This window comes from Culicoides brevitarsis, chromosome 2 (genome assembly GCF_036172545.1).
Source record: "Culicoides brevitarsis isolate CSIRO-B50_1 chromosome 2, AGI_CSIRO_Cbre_v1, whole genome shotgun sequence".
Taxonomy (NCBI): domain Eukaryota; kingdom Metazoa; phylum Arthropoda; class Insecta; order Diptera; family Ceratopogonidae; genus Culicoides; species Culicoides brevitarsis.
The window spans coordinates 18,891,289-18,911,944 of record NC_087086.1 but is presented as its reverse complement, the minus strand read 5'-3'; the positions used below and the strand labels follow the sequence as shown (position 1 = coordinate 18,911,944).

Genomic DNA, 20,656 nt, shown 5'->3' with positions numbered 1-20,656 from the left:
TTTGCCTAAATTCAAAACAATTTTTTTTAAATTTTCAATATAGGACATTTTTATGACGTCGTACATTGCTTTTTACCCTCTCCCCCTCATCGGAATCCATGAAAACTCCAAAAATTCAGTGGAAGGGGGCATCTTAAAAAAATACGTCGTAAATTAGAGGGGGAGGGGTCTCTTTATTCGACAGTTTTCGATTATGGGAGGAGGACCAAGAAGGCTTTCAGAAGCCTGTCATTTTTGTTAATATTCTAGTTTTTTTTTGTAATTCTTAGTACATTTTGAGCTGAAAAGGGGGAGGGGTCGACGCCATTCATGGATGACGCCCAAACAAACCCGAGTCGTATAAAAATGATAATCAAAATTAATTAGCAAAGGCGATTTCAGTAATTGACTCAGAACACCGTCAGCCATCTCGGAATCCAGAAGTTTTCTCGTGTTTATCCCGAAATAAAATCTAAAAAACCGCAAAAATGGTCCACAAAGTTAAAGATACTGTGAGTAATTTTAATAATTTAATTTTTTAAAATCTTTTTCTACAGAATTTAGTGGTTTTAAATAGAAGCGTGCATCAAGCGAATAATTCTTCAAGGTTAGAAGTCGGGCATTTTTCGGGTCAAAAGTGAACAAAATCCGTAATTTCATTCAAAAATTGTTCAAAAAAATCAAGAAAAATTGTGGTTGATAAGAAAATCGGTAAAAAATATTAAAAATATTTCACAATCCACAGAAATTCCATTGCATTCGGTGTATGCGGTGAGAATTCCGTTGGATGTCGTCATCGGTCAATTTATTACATTACGTAGTTATCAAGTGTGTGTGACTGATGAAAGTAAACGCGCGACGATGACTGTGTCTAATCAACGTAATGTACGTGGCGGCAGTATTCTTTGCATTTGAAAAGGAAGTGATCAACATTTCATAACATGCAAGGACAACTCCTACTACATTACTTCGTGTGTAATTTTTGTTGTGGTGACCCACTTTTTGTCGTCCGATCAACGTCGCGACTGCCATATCTAAACATCTAAGTAGGGCAATTTGATGAATTACTAAGCAGGCACCCCCTATCGGAATAATTAATTGCGATTTGTTGTCACTCGAACGTTATTCTCAAGATTTTTCACCAAGAAATCAGCAAACATGCCATTCTAATTAGTAACATCACATCGGCCGAAACCTGTTTTCACGATTTTTTTTTGCATCACGCTTCTATTTATTAGCAAGAATCGTAGTTTTGTAAATTTGTCTTGTCTAATAGAGGCTCTAATACCGATTGTTCTCGACGTAGATAGGTGATAAATAAAATAATGACTTGTAGCTATCTTTATCGCTTGTTGTGGTTTTTTACCATTAAATTCAACAATCAATCGTTGGTGACTCATCAAATTTATTTTTTTTATTTTTTGCATTTCAGGCTGATTTCGACGAGCAAGTCAAGCAAGCCGGCGATAAATTAGTCGTCATCGACTTTTTTGCCACCTGGTGTGGTCCCTGCAAGGTCATCGCGCCCAAATTGGAGGAATTCTCGGAAAAGTATGCCGACAAAATTGTCGTCTTGAAGGTCGATGTCGATGAGTGCGAGCAGTTGACGGAACGTTTCAACATTACCAGCATGCCGACCTTCGTTTTCCTCAAGGGAGGCGAGACAAAGGACAGCTTTGCCGGCGCCAATGCCGAAAAGTTGGAAAAATTCATTACACAATACAGTTAAATGGCAGCCGCAAGGCCAACACTTCTGTTTTTGCAACAACTATTTAAGATGAAAAAGAAGAAACGTTATAGCACCACAGTAGCGGACAGCGCTGCTCCTAATTTAAACAATAATGAAAAAGGATAATCGTACGCTTTATCGTAACATATTTATATTTACATGGAAAAAAGTAATTCTCAGAAAGTTTTTTTTTTAAATATTTTTAATAATTTATACTGTTGTTCGAAATTTGCATTAAAAATATTTCCAATAATTTTAATTATTTAATAGAAGAAAAGTGGCTTAAAAATTGATATTTCAAGAAAAGTTCAGATTGTATTTGTTAGAAGGTCTTAAATTCAAAAAATAAATGTGTAATTGAACTTTAAAGTTTTCTTATTCATAAATTAATTCTAAACCTAATTCTTAATTCTCAGTACCTAATATTTTTAAAATTTAAGAGGCATTGAAGATTTTAAAAAATTTATACGATTTTTTTGTTATTGGAAGGTTTGTATTCATGGTAACACAATAAATTTTGTACATTCCTTTAAAAAATGCTCTGGTGTGGTTTAACGTCCTGTCTTTTCCAAATCTGATTTTTTTAGATTTAATTTTTTTATGTTTTATTAATTGATTAGTCTGAATTTAATTGATTAGTCTGAAAAGAACAACGTTTATAGTTCAGTTCGTATTAGTGAAATTAAACATCAACAACCTTCTTGCCACATCTAAGTAGTCACATGATTTGCCTTTCTAACTAAATTCTGTATAAGTGTATGTATGGAAGGAATAAAACAATTTTGTTGTCGATCTTCTTTGACGAACTTTTCTACTTTCGCAATTCTCGTCCCATTGTAAGCTAGTAGACTTAAACTCGGAGTAAACTTTCTTTTCTTGCTGAAGAGTACGAGTTTTGTCTTTTAAAGGTTCAATCTAATCTTCCACTTTGCAAAGTACACGCGGAGAAGATCAAGGTCTTTCTGTACTCTGGAAACTATAAATTTAAAAGTTTTTATTAAAATCGCTTAATTTATCTAAGTGTTTTCTCATATCAATTTTTTAGTCTGAATTCTTTCTATTTCTTTTTCCGCTAATTTTCTTAAATAGTACTTTTTAAAATTTTCTTTGCATTTTCTGCATTTCAACGTCCTTCTGTGGTCTTTATTTTGTTTTTTATTGGGCATCTACAAACAGGCACAAAATGATATTTTTACAACTTATTTTTGAAACAGACAAATCCTGCTGTCTTAAACAGTTTCATACAAGAGCCACATGCGGAGAATTACATTTAAGTCAATATTTTTACGATTTTGACCTAAGTTTAAAAAAACTGAAAACATCATAAAAATGATTTTTAATTTTTTTTTTTACAAAATGGTCAAATATAATAAGATTTTTTTTTAGATAAAAGGATGCTAAACAAAAAATATACTTACCTTCAAAAACATGAATTACAAACTATCACCAATTGTAATAGAGTAAAATGCGCTTACGTTATAAAAATTTTGAACATGCAAGGCTTTGCAACTTTGACATTTGCTCACATGTGAGAGAAGTATTTTTCATCTAAAACTTCCTTCTTCCTTGAAGTCCCTTTTCTATCGATTTCTGATAGGAATTACCAATAAAAATGACGATTCAACGAATTTTTGGGCGCCCGCAGCTAATAACAACCTACAAAAATGTCACAGACATTTTAAAAGTGAGAAATCGCAATTATTACCGGTCACTTCTTCCATTACATAACTTTCGATTGTTTTTCAGAGCTCCAAACGATTTTGTGCCCACAAACACTTTGCGGAACACAAGCCAATCGACAAAATCCGCAACATTGGAATCTCCGCGCACATCGACAGTGGCAAGACTACGTTGACAGAGCGTATTCTCTTCTACACGGGGCGCATTGCCCAAATGCACGAAGTCCGTGGCAAAGACAATGTCGGCGCTACCATGGATTCCATGGAGTTGGAACGTCAACGCGGCATCACAATCCAATCAGCTGCCACTTATACCATTTGGAAGGATCACAACATCAATATCATCGACACACCGGGGCATGTCGACTTCACGGTAGAAGTTGAGCGTGCTTTGCGTGTTTTGGATGGAGCTATTTTGGTATTGTGTGCCGTTGGCGGAGTGCAAAGTCAAACGTTGACCGTTAATCGACAAATGAAGCGTTATAATGTGCCGTGTCTCGCTTTCATCAACAAACTGGATCGTCAAGGATCGAATCCGTATCGCGTTTTGCACCAAATGCGAAGTAAATTGAATCACAATGCAGCTTTTATCCAACTTCCGATCGGCTTGGAGAACGAATGTGAGGGAATTATCGATTTAATTCACAAAAAAGCTCTGTACTTTGATGGCGCCTTCGGTACTGTCATTCGCGAAGACGAAATTCCTCAAAATATGAGGACCGAAGCTGATGAACGGCGTCAGGAATTGATCGAACATGTCTCGAATGTCGATGAAACGCTCGGTGAAATGTTCTTGGAGGAGAAACCCGTGACCGAAGCTGATCTGGAAGCTGCTATTCGTCGTTCGTGTCTCAAAAGAACATTTACTCCGGTTCTCGTTGGCACCGCTTTGAAAAACAAAGGAGTCCAACCATTATTGGACTCAGTTTTGAAGTTTTTGCCAAATCCAGGAGAAGTTGAAAACACCGCATTAAAAGAGGAAGAAGGAAAGGAGACAGAAACAGTCGTTTTGAATCCCGCTCGTGATGGCAAAGCACCCTTCGTTGGACTCGCTTTTAAACTCGAAGCAGGTCGTTTTGGGCAATTAACGTACTTGCGATGCTATCAGGGATGCTTGAAAAAGGGAGATAACATCTTCAACTCTCGTACTCGTAAAAAGGTCCGCATTGCTCGTCTCGTGCGCCTTCATTCGAACAACATGGAAGACGTGACAGAAGTTTATGCCGGCGATATTTTCGCCCTATTTGGCGTCGATTGTGCCAGCGGTGACACTTTCGTCACAGATCCAAAACTAAAAATTGCTTGCGAATCGATTTACGTGCCAGATCCCGTCGTGTCGATGGCCATTGCTCCCGTCAACAACAAAGATCGCGATAATTTCTCCAAAGCAGTTGCCCGTTTCACCAAAGAAGATCCCACGTTCCACTTTTACTACGATGCCGACGTCAAAGAAACTCTCGTATCTGGCATGGGCGAATTGCATCTCGAAATTTACGCGCAACGCATGGAACGCGAATACAACTGTCCCGTTGTTCTTGGCAAACCGAAAGTCGCGTTCCGTGAAACGCTGGTGTCGCCATGCGAATTCGATTATTTGCACAAGAAACAATCCGGTGGGCAAGGACAGTACGCGCGTGTTATTGGAATTATGGAGCCATTGCCGGCAGAGTCGAACACGCTGCTGGAATTCGTTGACGAAACCGTCGGCACGAACATTCCCAAGCAATATATTCCCGGTGTGGAAAAGGGTTTTCGACTGATGGCGGAAAAAGGTCTCTTATCTGGACACAAAATGAGCGGCATCAGGTTCCGCTTGCAAGACGGTGGCTCTCACATTGTCGATTCCAGTGAATTTTCGTTCCAGTTGGCGGCGCAAGGTGCAATCAAAGACGTTTTCCAAAATGGATTCTGGCAGATTTTGGAACCAATCATGTTTGTGGAAGTTACGGCACCGCTAGAGTTTCAGGGAGCCGTTATGGGACAAATTAACAAGAGAAAAGGTATCGTGACGGGTACTGAGGGCACAGAAGGATGGTTTACGGTGTATGCTGAAGTGCCTCTTAACGAAATGTTTGGATATGTCGGTGAATTAAGGTAAAATTTTAAATTTATAAAAATGACCCGTAAACTTTGTTTACCTTTAGATTTCTTGTGATTTCGAAATCAACAACCAAAAATATGGATTTTTTATGAAAAGTTGAATTTTATAATTCTGCATAGTATGCAATGAATATTACATTTGATTTTTCTGGTTTTTCACGAATTTATCCAAATTTCGAAATCTTTTTTCTGCACAAAAACCTACTGATAGCTAAAACTGACACATTTCAAACATTTTTAAAGAGATTTATGAAATAACATGAGAGATATAGCGTTACAAAATTTGTATGAATTTCAAATTTAAGGTTAGGAGTCAAAATCCATACAAACTTTGTAACGCTATATCTCCAATTTTGTTCCTCAAATCTCTTTGTTGAAATTTTTAATAAGTCAGTATTAGCTATAAGAAGGTTTTTGTGCAGAAAAATTAGTAAAAGTATGGAAAAGTTCGTAGAAAATTAAGAAAATAAAATGCAATATTCATTGCATATCTCACGAAAATTAATTTTACAAAAATTTCAATTTTTCGGAAGTTTATTTTTTTGAAAATGGGCAAAGTCCTTTAACACAAACTTAAAAGACTTAAACTAAAGTTAATGGAAACGAACCTTTTGCTCAAATTTTTTGAATTTTTGTTTTTTTTTTTTTACTAAGGCCGCCAAATGCTCCAAAGTTTTTAAAAGTCTCGCAGTGCTGAAGTTTTTTAGTTTTAGTCTCTGGGATATTTATTGGGTAAAAAAAAATTGACGTGGTCAAAATTTTTTTTGTAAGTTCGGAAGTTTATTTTTTTTGGGAAAATTCCTTTAACACAAACATTTAAAAGTTTAAACTAAGATTTGGAAACATAAACGAACCTTTTAGCTCAAATTTTTTGAATTTTTGATTTTTTTGGACTAAGGCCGCTCCAAATGAAACTCAATAGTTAGGGCAAAAAAAAATTGAAGTTTTTTAGTTTTCAGTTTTTTACATTGATATTGTGTAAGAAAAATAAATGTCATAAATAATACCGGTCAAAATTTTTTTGAAAAAAAATTCAGTAATTTTTATGAAAATTATTTTTTAAGGAAAATTTCATGTCGAAATACGATTTTCAATACAAAAATTACTAAAAATTATCTTGAAAAATTATGAAAATACACTAAAAAACGGTAATTTTTGATGAAATTCTTAACTTTTTTTTTATTTTGCCCCATTGGATTTTTGAACTTAAAATGGGGCATCGGACAAAACTATTGAGTTTCATTTGGAGCGGCCTAAATTTCAGGAATTTTTTTTTTATTAAGTTTTTATTTTTATCAAATTCGTAAATTAAGTTTTTTAATTTGATTATAAGTCAGTTTACTTAATCTTAAGTCCATAAGTTTTGACATAAAAATTTTTGTAGCCCAAAAAAAGTTTTGGTAGAACGAAGTCAACGGGTCCATAAAATTTCTTTAAAACCTTACCGAAAATTAAATAATTTTATTCTTTTTTAATATAGATCAACTACTCAAGGCAAGGGAGAATACACCATGGAGTACAGTAGATACTCACCATGCCAACCAGACCTTCAAGAACGACTGGTCCAACAATATCAGGAATCAATGGGAATTCTCCCGGACAAGAAAAAGAAGAAGAATTAAATTTTTTTAACCCCTCTCGTTTAAGGATCCCCCATAAAAAAAATAAATTGAGTATTTTTTTGTTTTTTTTTAGAATATTCGTGTACATTAATTTAGTTTAAATTGACAAAAAAAAACTAAAATAAATAAAATTCATATTTAATAAGCACTTTTATACTTTTTGATTTCGACCATGATGACGTGAATGTTCACAAGTTGCGTTTTCGCGTTCGGTGTCAGTAATTTGTGGAATCTATTATAATACTGCACGAGCTGATGCAATGCCAGTTGCAACAATGTACTGCCCGTTAGTAGAGAAGGGAATGAAATGAGAATTTCTTTGTTAATTTCCTCAAGTGCCTTTTTCCAATTCGCCGTAAAACTCGTTACAAGTGCCAATGATCGACGTTCCTGCCGTCGAAATTCTTCCATTTGCTCTTTTTCGATCATTTGTTCGCACTCCTTGACGAAATTCATCATGCCACCAAAGTGCGGTTGTAAAATTTCCTCGACATATTCGGCACTGCGACCACTGAGCTGTTCGCGGAATGTTTCGGCTTCTTTGGAATTGTCTCGGGTGCGTTCCATTAGGACACCGAGCACCATGTCGTAGTTGTTGATGAGATAGATGAGTTGCTCTTTGCGTTGCGGAAAGATCGCAGCCATGCGTAACATGAAACATTCGACTTCGTTCTGGAGTTCGAGCAGGAGACGACTAACAAGCTCATTGGGAAAATTTTCAGAGATGCCCACAATGGCAGCAGAAAACTCGGCATAACGACGCGTGATCTGAAATAAAGGAAGTTAGAGATATTTATGCATTCAATTAAACATTAAATAAATGAGCGAACGAGAAAATCACTCGAAAAATCAACAGACAGAAAAAATTTTGTCAAATCACCGGTGGTAATCATCGTAGATATTGAAGCGTTTACAGTAGAGTAGTTTAACAACCATTAATGAAAATAAGCCAAATATTTACGTTGTGCTCGCTATAGGTCAATGTGTCATTTTGATCTTGACCAGATGATAACAAAAAATAGTGAAATTTTTTTTTCACTTTTCACGAGATTATCGATTGATAGGCCGTCACCATTCGCTTTTGTTGTGGTACGTTGACTTCCAGCCAGCAGCGTTTCATGTTCTTTTTTTTCTTCGCCAACTTCGATTCAACAACAAAGCGCAGAACAATGGGCGAAACAATTGCATTTGCATTCAACAGTTGCAATTTTACATGAACAAAAGTAGTTGTTCGGCGTAGAGTAATAAAATAGAGACATCACTCGAAGATGCGATCTATGCAGTTGCGAGCTATGCAAATTTGTAGAAAAAATTATGATGTTGCTCTTGAGTTGAGATGCCACTGACTACTTCATTGATGATCGCATTTGATGTTTTATTTATTGTTATTTAACGCTTGAGTGGGCTGTTACGTCTGCTTTATGCATTTTTCTTGCTGAAGACTCGAAAAAATTCAATTGGCAAAGAAATTTTTTTAAAAAATGGGGAAAAAAATTTTAGGATAAATTTTAGTGAATAATTTTTGTCTTGGTGCTTAAAAAATCAATTATGATTTTTAACAAATTTGCAAAAGTAAAAAAACAAATTAGAAAAAAAAATTTACAATGTAAAACCGTTCGTACTCAAACTGTAAAAAATTAGTGTCTCGCAACCGGAAATTTGTGCGAAAAAGTTTTTAAGTTTACAAAAATGAAAGTGATTAATTTATTTAATTTTTAATTAATTAATAAGAATTTTTTAAATTTTTACTAAGGCGAGGTAATATTTTACTTTTATTTTATTTTTTAAAATAAATCTTTCTTAAATTATTTTTTTAAGAATTTTCAGAAGAAGTAAAAGGCCGTCAACAAGATGCTAAGGATATAAAGTTATCTTAAAGCAGTGATCGAAACCCCTAAACGCAGACAAAATGCTAAAATTATTCAAGAACTACAAATAAACGTGGTAAGCCCCATCCTAAACAATAAAAGGAGGCAAATGTGAGGATAAAGTTGTTTTGAAATCTCTAAAAGAACTAAATAAGTTGTTCAGAAAATCCTTGATTTATGACAAATCAAAAAGTATTCAACTTTTTGATTTGTCAAAAATTAAAGTTAATCTTTTTGAAAGTCATCTTCAAGTCTCTGTCTAAAAATTTTAAATTTGATTTCGATTTTTAACATTAAAGAAGCTATTACAAGAAGGAGAATGTCTACAAATAAGTTGTTGAGAAAATGGAACTCTTTTCAAAAGATTATGCTTTACTTTTATTGATTTTAAGACAAAAAACCGCTTTGCACTCACAAAATTTATGACTCATCTAGACAGCGGGGCGAATTACTCATAACAAGTGTCATTTTAAAAAAATTCTGTTCGATAAAGAATGGAAGGAACTTTGCCAATGTAGTGTGATCTTTATCTTTACTAAGATATTTAAGTTTAAAATTTCGACCACATCTACATGAAATTTTTAATTCGTATTCATAAAATTTTCAATTAAAATACAAACAAAAATAGAAATTGAGCAACTTCATTGGAATATTGAGAAAGACAATGGAGAATAGACAAGTGACGAGCGTCATAATTCTATCACATAGATCGACAGTTTGAAATGTTGCGCTCTTAACGAACTGAAAGTGTTCGTTCCATTTTATAGGCCTTAAATTTGTTGAAAAAATAGATCCAGTAAATTCGCCACTGGTCTCGCAAAAAACTTCGTTTGCGAAACATGTATTTTTCACAGTTAGTATATCCATTATTCTAACTTAAAACGTTTTTTTTTTCGATTCTCCATTCACGCAGCGGCACAGCATCGCTAACTCTTCATACACACACGCCTGGTTAGTTCCGATTTAACTGTTGCCTCATTGACAACTACATCCATCAATTTCATAGTTTGTGAACATTTTTTCAAGTACAAAAAAAGTTCTTAAAAAAATATTTAATATTAAGTTAAAATTCATTCAAAAAATGCAAAAACTATTCCACTTTTCGTTCTCTGTAATTTTCGTGATTTTATTGAATTTCGTTCAGCCTTTTCTCGCGGATTACGCTACAATAATCGTAGATGGTCACGAAACTGCTGCTGGTGCTGACACAGAGTACAAAGAGCGTGCGCCTTATCCAAATTTAAAAGATTTCTTTTCGTGCAACGGACAAGGAACCTGCGTTCCGATGATGGAATGTGGCGAAAGGTATGCACTTGAAGCGGCGAGAAGGTGTTATAACGGCGATAAAAATGTCTTTTGTGGCGTGGATTCGAGGGGAGAGCCAATGGTTTGTTGCTCAAAAAATCGAAGGGATTTCGAGACGTGCGGGAAGACATTGGTGCAAGGGAGAACGTACAGGGGACTTGGATCGTATCCGTTTGTGGTACGAGTTGGATTTAGAAGTGAGTTTAAATTTTTTTTTAGATGATTTTATGAGAAAATTGCGATTTTTATTTTGAATTTTAAAAATTTTGGCGAAAAAAATATTTTTCTACGAAATTTTATTTAAAATTTAATATTTTCAAAATATGAAAAAAATGTCAAAAATAATTTTCAATGCATTTCAAAAATTTTTCTTAAAATTTTTTTTTTAAATATACTATATTTTTGAAAAATTTTTTATGAGTTTTATTTTAATTTAGAATTTTTAAAGAAATTTTCAAAAAGTTATTCTTATCATTTTTATTTATTTTAAAATAATTAAAATTTAATTTTTAAATCAGCAAAAAATTAAAAAAAAAATTATTTTTCAATCAAAGTATGGAAAAAAATGCAAAAAAATAAATTTTCATAGCATTTCAAATAATTTTCTCCAAAAACCTAAAAATTCTTAATTACCGTTAAAAATAATGTAAACACGTAATAAAAACTTTCCAATCCATCAAATCGCCGAAAACAGGAAAAGTGAAATGATCGGCTAATTTTCTCATAAAATCATCGTTAAAACTTGAAATTGAGCGTTAAAACCAATTTTTCGCGTGTCTGATCTACTTAGATACCATCAGTGGAAACATGGCTTATCCGTGCACCGGATCAATATTGTCTCGCACGACAATTCTAACGGCCGCGCATTGCGCCCTTGCGAAATCTGACGGTTTCAAGTTGTAAGTCCTCGTTTTTTTCTCCCGTTTCGCGACAAATTGCGTGACATTCTTTCTTTTCGCATAACTAGATCGAGTGTACGTGTCGGTGATTACGATGCAACGACCGATCCAGATTGTTCGGAGTACAATTTTTGTGCACCGCAAGCCATCAATCATCGTATTAGTTATATCATCGTACATCCGGATTACGTGCCAGGCGAATATCATCATGATATCGCATTGATTGTGCTAAAGCAGCCGCTTAATTATTCGGGTAAGTGCATTTTTTGTGCTTTTTCTGATTTGTTATCGACTAAAATTTGTTAAAAAAAATTACTAGTTGCTGCTCAGCCGATTTGTTTGAGGGGCGACAAGACAAATTTAAATGTGGGACGACGTGCAATGGTTGCAGGATGGGGAAAAATGGCTCATCAAGTAGCACGTTCGAACAGAATGGAACTTTTGGAAGTACCTCTAGCCTCGTGGGATACTTGTCAACGCGTTTATGCCCCAACTGGAGCTTTGAAATCATCAAAAAGCTTAGGTACTTTCGGAAATTAATCCCAAAAAATCAATTTTTAACTAAAATTTCGAATTTAGGTGACCAATTAATGTGCGTTGGCGGCGAAGGTCGCGACGTTTGTCAAGGATTCGGCGGCTCTCCATTAATTATCAAGGAAAATGGCATTTTTTGGCAGATTGCGATCCTTTCATTCGGCTCCGATGCATGCGGCATGCGAGGAACACCAAGCGTTTATACCGGAATTGCTCATTTCATTGATTGGATTCGCGATAACACACCCGTAGAATAGAGTTTCACCCGCAAAAAGTCAGCGCTCAGTATTAATCTACATTTTTTTTAGAAAATAAACTTACGTAATGAGGTCCGAGTTCTTTACTGAACTTTGTGGGGTCACAATCGCGGATACTTTGGATGTTCAGGCGGAAAATGTGTTCGAATCGGGGCCAAATGGCGGCTTGTTGGGTGTCCCAGTACCTAAAAAATATTAAAATTTGGTCAAAAGTCGTCTAAAAATCAAAAATTTTTGAAAATTTACTTGTCCAGAGCAGGAACACATCGTTTGTGACACATAAGTTGATACCTCAAGATTAATTGAATGCTTAAAAAAAGCGCTATTGTGTCATAGGAGTCCACGACATACGTTTCCAAGTTCTTACAGAGCAAAGTTAAGGTCTTTCCCATGATCTGATTGAACAATTCCTGCGCTTGATTGCCACGAACCATGAAAAATTCCGTCAAAAATAGATATTCGCGACATGCGTTATCCACCAAGGCATATTGTTCCGAGCGAAAAAGTGACTCGAACGGATATTTAGTCTTTTGTTGGGCATGTGGGACGATAATTGGTGCCTCCAGTTGTTGATTTAGAATGTCACCACGACTGCCGATCGTGAAAATTGTACTGCGATTCTTCATGTTTGACTGTTTCGAGAACAAACCGCGTGCGGCGGTATCCTCAACTCCCATGAGATCGTCCTTGCAAACGGCTTCCTCGAAACGAAGGGTCGTCAAACGATTGGAATAGCTTTTGAAGTAGCTGTAATAAATTTTACTCATCGTCTCGACGTATTCAAAGGTGATTTCTTGGGCAACTTGACGCTCATTCGACAAAATAAACTCGAAGAAAAATTTGTATTTCAGCATGGCGTTCTGCGGGACTTGATAATTCGTCATCGGCTTGCGAAACTTGTAAATTTGCTCTAACAGATAAGCTCGAATTTTCGCCATCGCCTTAATTTTTAATTTTATCAAAATGTCATTGACATCGGCAGCTGCTTTAGATTCCTTGAAACTCAGTTCCTTAATGAGACTCAATTTGTGGTTCAGTTCGTTCAAATGCGTCAAAAACTCTTTTTCCGTGACGGGCGTTTCCATGATGATTTTTATCATTTCCTCAGGCACCGCAATATCCTCGACGAATTGCTGCAACGTCATCCGGATCGCCTGTCGATTCGTCAGCTGGACACTCATTTGCACGGATTTCTTCTGTAACGTCGTGATTTCCGTGCTGATGTTCGACAACACGTTCTGGAACTCTGTCAGCATGCCTTCCATGTTTCCGAGGATGTCGTCGCAGTCCAGAATTTGCGTGTGAAGGCTTGCGATGTTCTCGCTCTCCTTGATGTAATCTTCGATTGACTTGTTTTCGACCTCTTTGAATTCCTTCTCGATCTGGGATGCGTATTCGCGCAAATCGGTGCCCGTTCGAAGGATTTCTTTGATTTCATTGTCTTCGAGATCGGCGATGGGGTCGCTTTTTGGCTCGACAATGCTCATTTTGGCCACGGGAATGAGGGCAAAGTCGCTGAAAAAGAGACACGAAATCAAAATATTATTGAAAATTTGTTTATCACTTTCATTCGTCCCATCCTCCAGTGCACAAAGTGATTTTCCTGCCGCCCCCAAGCGGAATTTTCTTTTGCATGCTGGGGCGAACAGCTGATGACCGGTTTTTTGGTTGTTTTTGGCGAAAAAACTCTGAAATTCAAGTGAAAATATCACTTTAAAATGGATCCGAAACGCATCACACTCGATTTGACGCAGATTTTTCAAGATTACCGCAAGAAAGCGTTCGTTTTGATCAGACCACAGTGGAAAAATATCGAAAGTCTTCACAGTCACATCATTAATTTGTTTGGAGTGAGGTTCTTTTTCACCTTTTTTTAAAGAAAAACTTCATTTTTGTCAATTTTTAGTTGGAACACTACATTTACCTGACAAATTCTGACGGAATTGTGTATCCAGCTGCCGAAAATCCAGACGTCATTGATCAAAACGATACCGTAGTGTGAGTTTTTCTCAGTTTTCTACCGAATTTCAATTAATTTCTTTATTTTTTATGTCTTTTAGTGTTCATAAAATCACTAAAGACCAACTTTTGGCACCAAATCCTCAGAAATTGACAACTAAAAGCGATGATTGTCAATTAGTTGAGCCTCAAAGCTCGTCTTCTGGCTCAGAATCGGACGATGAAGCATCAGCTCTCGATAGAATCAAGAAAAAAGTTGTTGAATTAAAGAAACAGCAGCAGCAGAAAGTGTCGCAGGCACCTCCATCAGCATTAAATGACGCCGTTGTCAAACGGAAACGTAAAAGAGTGAGAAAACGCAAGCCGAAACAGAGCGAGAAACGTTCATGTCCGTCAACGTCAGCTTCAAAATTGAAAAATGAGCCATCAAAAACGTGGTTAAGCGACGCTAGGAACGTTCATTTGAGATTTAGTGACAATGCAAGTAGTTCTGAGACCAGCTCCGAGACTGAAAGTGACTCAAATGACGAGAAACCATCAAGACCTTGCAAGTTCAAGGCTGAAACTGAAGTGCCAGCGAGAAAAATTCGTCCCGTGGTTCGTTGTTGGGACTCACAATCGCAAAATTATCGTCCGATCGAAGATGAAATTGATTCGAGTAACGTTCCAGTTGAAAGATCCACGCTGCCAAATTTACGAATTGACCCTCCATCGAACGACGTTCCAATAATCGGCCCAATTTTACCGGAAAACACCACAGATTGTCTCTCAGAAGCCGAAGTGCCAACAGTTCCTCCAGTTTCGACACCAAAAACTGCGTTGCCCTCAAAAATGGAGTCACTTGAGGAGTTACGTAAAGAAATTGCGCATTTAAATTTGCCAGTTGTCGATCAAAAGTCGCCCAATTTGAAAGTTTCCGACACAATTGCCTTCAAATTGCTCCGAATGGATGATCAGTGTCAGCCAACCATCTCGGATTACATCATCGGGTGCATTGAAAAGGCAAATACGGACTTTAGTGAGATGACAATTCGACTGTTGGCGGGCAAAAGTGAAGTTGGATCGCGAATATGCTCGACGGTGATAACGGAAGAGAATGAAATTGGAGTTGTGGAAGATGATCACATCGAAGTTTCGTTCAAGGAGCTGTATGAGCCACGTTTTTGTTTGTTTACGATGTAAAAGTGAGGAAAAAAGTTGAATGAAATAAAAAATTTTCGGTGAAAATGTAAAAATGTGGTGAAAAATTTTTCGTGAGCTTAAACGCAAATTGTTCTATTTTTGGTAATTTTGAAATTTTTTAAAGTTTTCCACGATATTTTCGATTTTTAAAAAGAAAATGTTTCCCGGTTTTTTTATAAATATTTTCCTAATACCTATTAGTCGATTTTGCCTAAATTTTATCCTCTTTTTTGAATTTTCCCAATGGAGAAACTTCTAATCGGATTTCCACAAAAAATCTAATTTTTGATGATCTCTTCAACTTTCATCCTGTTTTATACTTTTTTTTTAATTTCCTACATTTTTTAGATTTTTTTTTCTTTTATTGGATGAATGGTCATTTTTAATTTTTTTTCAAAATTTTCCAAAATTTACTAAATTTTTCAGAATTTTCGAAATCCAGAAATTTTTTGTTTTTTTTTTCAATTTTTTAAGTTTTCTTGGCATATTTTTGAATTTTCACGAAATATTCTTCAATTTTTACCACCATTTTGTTTCTGTCATTTTTTTTCTATGATTTTCCGCATTTTTCCATGATTTCATAAAAAAAAATATTAAAAAACATATTTTGTGTCAGCGTCAATACATTTGATGATCTCTCAAGTTAAACAATAAATATAATTACATCAGAACAAAATTATTGAAAGAATTGTATGTCTCCTCTGTAGTGCTTGGGCCACATGCACTCACAGCCAGAAGCAACTCTGCGATGTTCGACCTCCCAACAGCTCGAACCTTTTTCACGTTTTGTCACGAAAATCGTTCGATTCAGTTGGATGCAATGAAAACCTCCTTCGTTACAGACCTGAAATTTTTCAAAAAATTTTTTTTTCTAATTTTTTTCAAATATTCGAAAAAACTTACATTATTGTCCACATTTTGGTCTGCAACATAGGGATAAACGCAATAAACCTCATCGTAATGATTCGGCCGATATTCATAAAACATGTTATCCAATTTGACGGATCTGCGATAAGTTTCGCATAATGGCTGAAAATGTGGCTGTTTGTCATTCACATCGCGGCGTTGATTGCCTTTTGGCTCTCCGACACTCCGAACGTTCTGGATGTTATACGGGAGATTTGGATTTAGCTCTGGATCAGGGCCATAAGGGGAGGAATCGAAAAATTCACTAAAAATTCGTTAAGAAAAATTAAAATTTTAAATTTTTACATAAAAAAAAATGTAAAATTACTCAGAATCATCTTCTCCAAAATGATTTTGGTTAACAGGTCCGTAGTTCATAATTGCCGCACGAATTAATTCCATACGTTCCTTTGGTGACATCAGCAGAAATTTACTGATTCGTTCATTATTTTCACTTGTGACGAATCGTACAAAGGCAAGACTTAACACAAAAATTAAAAAAGTTCCCTGAAAAATTAAAATTTAAATATTTATTTAAAAAAAATATTTATGTCACTTTTTTTTTATAAGAAAAAAAATTATTTTAATTAATTTAATTTTTTTTTTAATTTATTTAATTTTTTTAAATTATTTAAATTTATTAATCTATTTATTTTTTTCGTAGTAAAAAAATATTTTTTTTTATTTAAAAATAATAAAATTTTTTTTTTATTTTCTTACCCAAATCGAAAAATGACCCATCACAAAAATTCTAAATTCACAAAATTAATATCGCAAAATATTCATAATAATTTTCGCATGAGCGAAATATTTGCCCAAATGCTGAAGAAAGACTGAAATTTTATCGTTTTCTAATCATTCTTTTATACAAACAGAGCGCCATTTAATTGATTGTCTTTTTTCGTGTTTTTTTTTTAAGGGGAAACATCAAAGATAAGAATGAAGGATTAGCGCTTATCTTTTGTAGGCGCACTTTTTATTTGTCTGCAATTAGAATTTACATAGATTCGTCCATCAGGTGAGTAAATTTTTATTTTTAATATTTTTTTTTATCACAACAGGATTTTATTTGAATTTTATTTTTTTCAATGATTTTTTTTTAAATTTATTTAGTTTTTTTAAGGTTTAATTTATTTCTCAAAAAAATTGTAATTTAAAAAAAAATTGATTGTTTTTTTAAATATTTTTTAAATTAAATATTAATTTTTCTTCATGACTTTTTAATGAAAATTCTAAATAAATAGAATGAAGATTGAAAAAAACATGAAAATGCGTGTAAACGTTAATTCAGGTATCATTTGCTAATTAAATGTAAACTAATCCGAACACCATCGCGGTTATTAAAACTGATTGTTTTTATCACGTAATTTGCGCAAATAAAACGTCATAAATAGATAAAAAAAAATCAGAATTTCTCGATAAAAATTGTGGGGGTAAAACAATATTTTGTGATTTTTTTGTTCTGAGCTATAAATAGAAATTATCTATAAATAATATTTGTTGCACGTTTTTCCGCAAAAATCTTATCTATGACTCATATCAGAACTAAAAAGCAAAAAAAACTTTTTTTTTTTTAATTTTTTCAATTTTTTTTATTAAACTTTTATTCAATTAAATACTATGAAAATGGTGCATTTTTTATAATTTATATGTTGTCGTAAACTATTTACAGTTATAAAAAACCGCGAAATTCGGCTTTTAATTTTCCTACAATTAAAAACGAATAATCTCTAATTTTTTTTTCTTTTCTTTTTTAAAAACTAATAAACAAAAACAATTATACTGTTATTCAAGTAAGAAAAAAAGTCTCAAGTCTTATTTATTTTTGGGAAATTGCCACGACGATGTTGCCGCCGCCGAGCCAGATTGCGATGACGCCGGCTCCACCGCTTTCACTGTATTACTAGTTGGCACTGAAGATTGACTTTGATTACTATTACTATTGTCGCCGACGGTGGCTTCGTTGTTGCTGCGTTTCCACACAACTTTATCGGCATCTTTGTCGGTGCGTCCCCAGCCGCCGCCATAATCGCCAGAACTTACAACGACTTCCCTATAAAAAAAATCAGAAATTTAAATTTTAATTTTTTGGATTTTTTTTGAAGAAAATTACTTGTGATGATGATCATGATGGTCGGGCGATGGGAACCATTCACTTATGACAACGGGCTTCCAGATTTTCTTCCATCCTGGGACCCAGATTTCTTTCCATGCTGGCACCCAGATTTGCTTCCAGTCTTCTTTCCATTCCAATTTCTTGTCTGGCACGTGAATTAATTTTTTCGAAGGCACCTGAAAGTTTAAAATATAAAATTAATTTCTCAAAAATTTTGATTTTAAGAAATTTTTTATTACCCAAATTTGTTTCCAGTCCTCTTTCCACGCAAGTTTCTTCGAAGGAACCCAAATTTGTTTCTTGCTTGGGACCCAAATTTGCTTCCATCCTTCTTGCCACGCTAATTTCTTGGATTCAACCCACACTAAAAAAAAATATAAAAAATTGTTTAAAATTTAACTTTAGTGAAATCTTTAATTTTTTACCTTGTTTTTGTTCAGTTTTCCAATATTTTTTGTAGTAAGGCTCCCAAACTAATTTTTTCTTCCAGAGATCGTGACTTGTATATTCCCATCCTTCATGATCCTTACCCAAGTATTTTTCTCCAGGAATTCCAACTTTAACCCATTTTGGTCTCTATTGAATTGTAATTAAATTAAATTGAATTAAAACTAATAAATAAAAAAATATAAATTAATTTATCTAAATTAAAAAAAAAATTAATTAAATTATTTAAAGAAGTTTTGAAGTATTTTTTCCAATTTTCAATTGATTAAAATTTAACGAAATTCATTTAAATTCTTTAAATATTAAATCAAAGAAATAATTAATTCTTTAAACCATAAATTTAAATTTACTTCAAATTTAATTTAAATTATTTAATTAAAATATTTTTAAAATATAATTTTTTTAATTGAACAAAAAATTTATTAATTTTTTAAAATAATTAGTAAATAAAATAATTAAAATTAATTAGGTATAATAATTTAAAAATTAAAAAAAAATTAATTTAATTTTAATTTAATTCAATTAATTTTTTTATATAATTTTAAATAAATAAATATAAATTAATTGATTTTTTTTATTAAATTATTTTGAAAATTTTTTTTAGAAAACATTATTTTACCCATAATTGCTTCAAAACCGGCACTTGATAATCAACCCATTTCGGGATTTTGTGTGGGACCCAAATCGGCTTGTAAATCTTCTTATAAGCTGGCACTTTGACTATAAACAAAAAATAAAATAAATATCTCACCAAAAATCCCAAATTTAATTTTTCTCACTTTCTTTCCAGGCAGGAACTTGAATTTCGTGCCACACGGGTTTCCAGATTTTCTTCCACGCAGGAACTTTGGTCTCTACCCACGCTTCTCGCGTTGTCGGAATCCAAATCGGTTTGTAAATTTTCTTCCATGCCGGTTTGTAGTATTGTTTCTTTGCCTTTTCCCAGATTTTCTTCCATCCGAGTTTCCATTCGACCTTCTTTTTCCAGTATCCCGGATCGTGATGGTCGTGGTGATGATGATCATCGTGCAAATCGACATGACCTACGTCATAAGCACCGATGGCGGAGGCACCGATCGCCGGAGCGCCATAATCGTAGCCAATGCGTTGTTCCGCTACTTGGACGGTACTTTGGGATTCTGCTGCTTGTTGGTCATCGGGCTTGTGAGCTGCTGCGGTCTCGGCTGTGACTTTTGAACTATCGATAACGGCTGCTTTTGAGTGCACTAAAACTACGTGGAGTGTGATGAAGAGAAGAGTCTGAAAAAAAATTAAGAAAAAATGCAAAATTATTTCAAAATAACAAAAAATTGAATTAAGATTGATGAAAGAAATTATTTTTAAATAATGAGCACAATCATCTCATTTCGCCAAAAGTAAAAACTTGCTTGGATTGAAAGTTACCATAAGCAAATAAATAAATTTCTTTGATGTAACACGTTACGAAATTGCTTATTTTGTCATTTTACGTCGCAATCGCTGCTGCGTGGGCGACATTTATTGAAAGAAATGAACAAAGCAACGACTTTTGACATAATCTCGTATTATTCGTCATTCAAAAAAATAAAAAGAAAGGCTTTGACATCACTTTTTACGAAAAGGCCCTTTTACCCGTGTAATTTTCTATTTGTAAGCAATTACAAAAAATTACATCATTTAATTAAAAAATAATTTTGGCATAAAATTAATTCATGTCAATTAACATTTATTAACGAAAAAATTCAAAACCTTTTAAGACAATAAAAAAATTATTTAATTCCACGAAATAAACATAAAATATCACACAAAATAAGAAAAAAAACCTACAATGTCATGATACAATGTTAAAAAATTTGCTTCAATCGTAGAAAAACCGATTACATAAGCGCGAAAGAAAAAAAAGTATTTTAGCTTGTCATTTCTTGTTTTTATTTTTTTGCCATGTAGGTACATAGAAATGTTCCGTTTATGGCAGAAACAGAGGAAAAAGGAAATTAAATTAATATTCGTATGAAAATGATATCATATTCATGTTGCAGTGTGGTATTTATTTATTTATTTTGTTTTAATACACTTTTTTATTTACTGCGAAAAA

The 20,656-nt window shown here is 34.0% G+C and overlaps 7 protein-coding genes across 7 annotated transcripts; 4 read left to right on the top strand and 3 right to left on the bottom strand.

Moving 5' to 3' along the window:
- The first annotated feature begins 370 nt into the window (after positions 1 to 370).
- On the top strand, positions 371 to 2,070 carry LOC134829493 (thioredoxin-2-like). Its single transcript, XM_063842572.1, has 2 exons — positions 371 to 491; positions 1,412 to 2,070. The coding sequence occupies exons 1-2, from the start codon at positions 468 to 470 to the stop codon at positions 1,706 to 1,708; spliced, it is 321 nt and encodes a 106-aa protein (XP_063698642.1). The 5' UTR covers positions 371 to 467; the 3' UTR covers positions 1,709 to 2,070.
- A 1,172-nt stretch (positions 2,071 to 3,242) lies between these two features.
- LOC134832654 (elongation factor G, mitochondrial) lies at positions 3,243 to 7,257 on the top strand. The gene is made up of 3 exons (XM_063846759.1): positions 3,243 to 3,392; positions 3,455 to 5,481; positions 6,968 to 7,257. Exons 1-3 carry the CDS (start codon positions 3,321 to 3,323, stop codon positions 7,107 to 7,109), a joined length of 2,241 nt encoding a protein of 746 aa, XP_063702829.1. The 5' UTR covers positions 3,243 to 3,320; the 3' UTR covers positions 7,110 to 7,257.
- Positions 7,155 to 13,517, bottom strand: LOC134832655 (vacuolar protein sorting-associated protein 52 homolog). Its single transcript, XM_063846760.1, has 3 exons — positions 12,219 to 13,517; positions 12,037 to 12,157; positions 7,155 to 7,877 (listed from the first exon to the last, which is right to left on the bottom strand). Exons 1-3 carry the CDS (start codon positions 13,457 to 13,459, stop codon positions 7,248 to 7,250), a joined length of 1,992 nt encoding a protein of 663 aa, XP_063702830.1. The 5' UTR covers positions 13,460 to 13,517; the 3' UTR covers positions 7,155 to 7,247.
- On the top strand, positions 10,059 to 12,015 carry LOC134832313 (venom protease-like). The gene is made up of 5 exons (XM_063846297.1): positions 10,059 to 10,479; positions 11,073 to 11,181; positions 11,250 to 11,434; positions 11,501 to 11,704; positions 11,761 to 12,015. The coding sequence occupies exons 1-5, from the start codon at positions 10,059 to 10,061 to the stop codon at positions 11,970 to 11,972; spliced, it is 1,131 nt and encodes a 376-aa protein (XP_063702367.1). The 3' UTR covers positions 11,973 to 12,015.
- Positions 13,518 to 13,620: 103 nt separating the features above from the next.
- LOC134831190 (uncharacterized) lies at positions 13,621 to 15,329 on the top strand. Its single transcript, XM_063844850.1, has 3 exons — positions 13,621 to 13,822; positions 13,879 to 13,970; positions 14,033 to 15,329. Exons 1-3 carry the CDS (start codon positions 13,691 to 13,693, stop codon positions 15,111 to 15,113), a joined length of 1,305 nt encoding a protein of 434 aa, XP_063700920.1. The 5' UTR covers positions 13,621 to 13,690; the 3' UTR covers positions 15,114 to 15,329.
- Positions 15,330 to 15,728: 399 nt separating this feature from the next.
- Positions 15,729 to 16,841, bottom strand: LOC134831951 (uncharacterized). The gene is made up of 4 exons (XM_063845798.1): positions 16,740 to 16,841; positions 16,348 to 16,526; positions 16,017 to 16,284; positions 15,729 to 15,957 (listed from the first exon to the last, which is right to left on the bottom strand). Exons 1-4 carry the CDS (start codon positions 16,758 to 16,760, stop codon positions 15,790 to 15,792), a joined length of 636 nt encoding a protein of 211 aa, XP_063701868.1. The 5' UTR covers positions 16,761 to 16,841; the 3' UTR covers positions 15,729 to 15,789.
- Positions 16,842 to 17,834: 993 nt separating this feature from the next.
- Positions 17,835 to 20,117, bottom strand: LOC134828663 (uncharacterized). Its single transcript, XM_063841644.1, has 7 exons — positions 20,052 to 20,117; positions 19,362 to 19,842; positions 19,202 to 19,302; positions 18,561 to 18,711; positions 18,375 to 18,499; positions 18,133 to 18,311; positions 17,835 to 18,072 (listed from the first exon to the last, which is right to left on the bottom strand). Exons 1-7 carry the CDS (start codon positions 20,115 to 20,117, stop codon positions 17,835 to 17,837), a joined length of 1,341 nt encoding a protein of 446 aa, XP_063697714.1.
- Between the last annotated feature and the right edge of the window lie 539 nt (positions 20,118 to 20,656).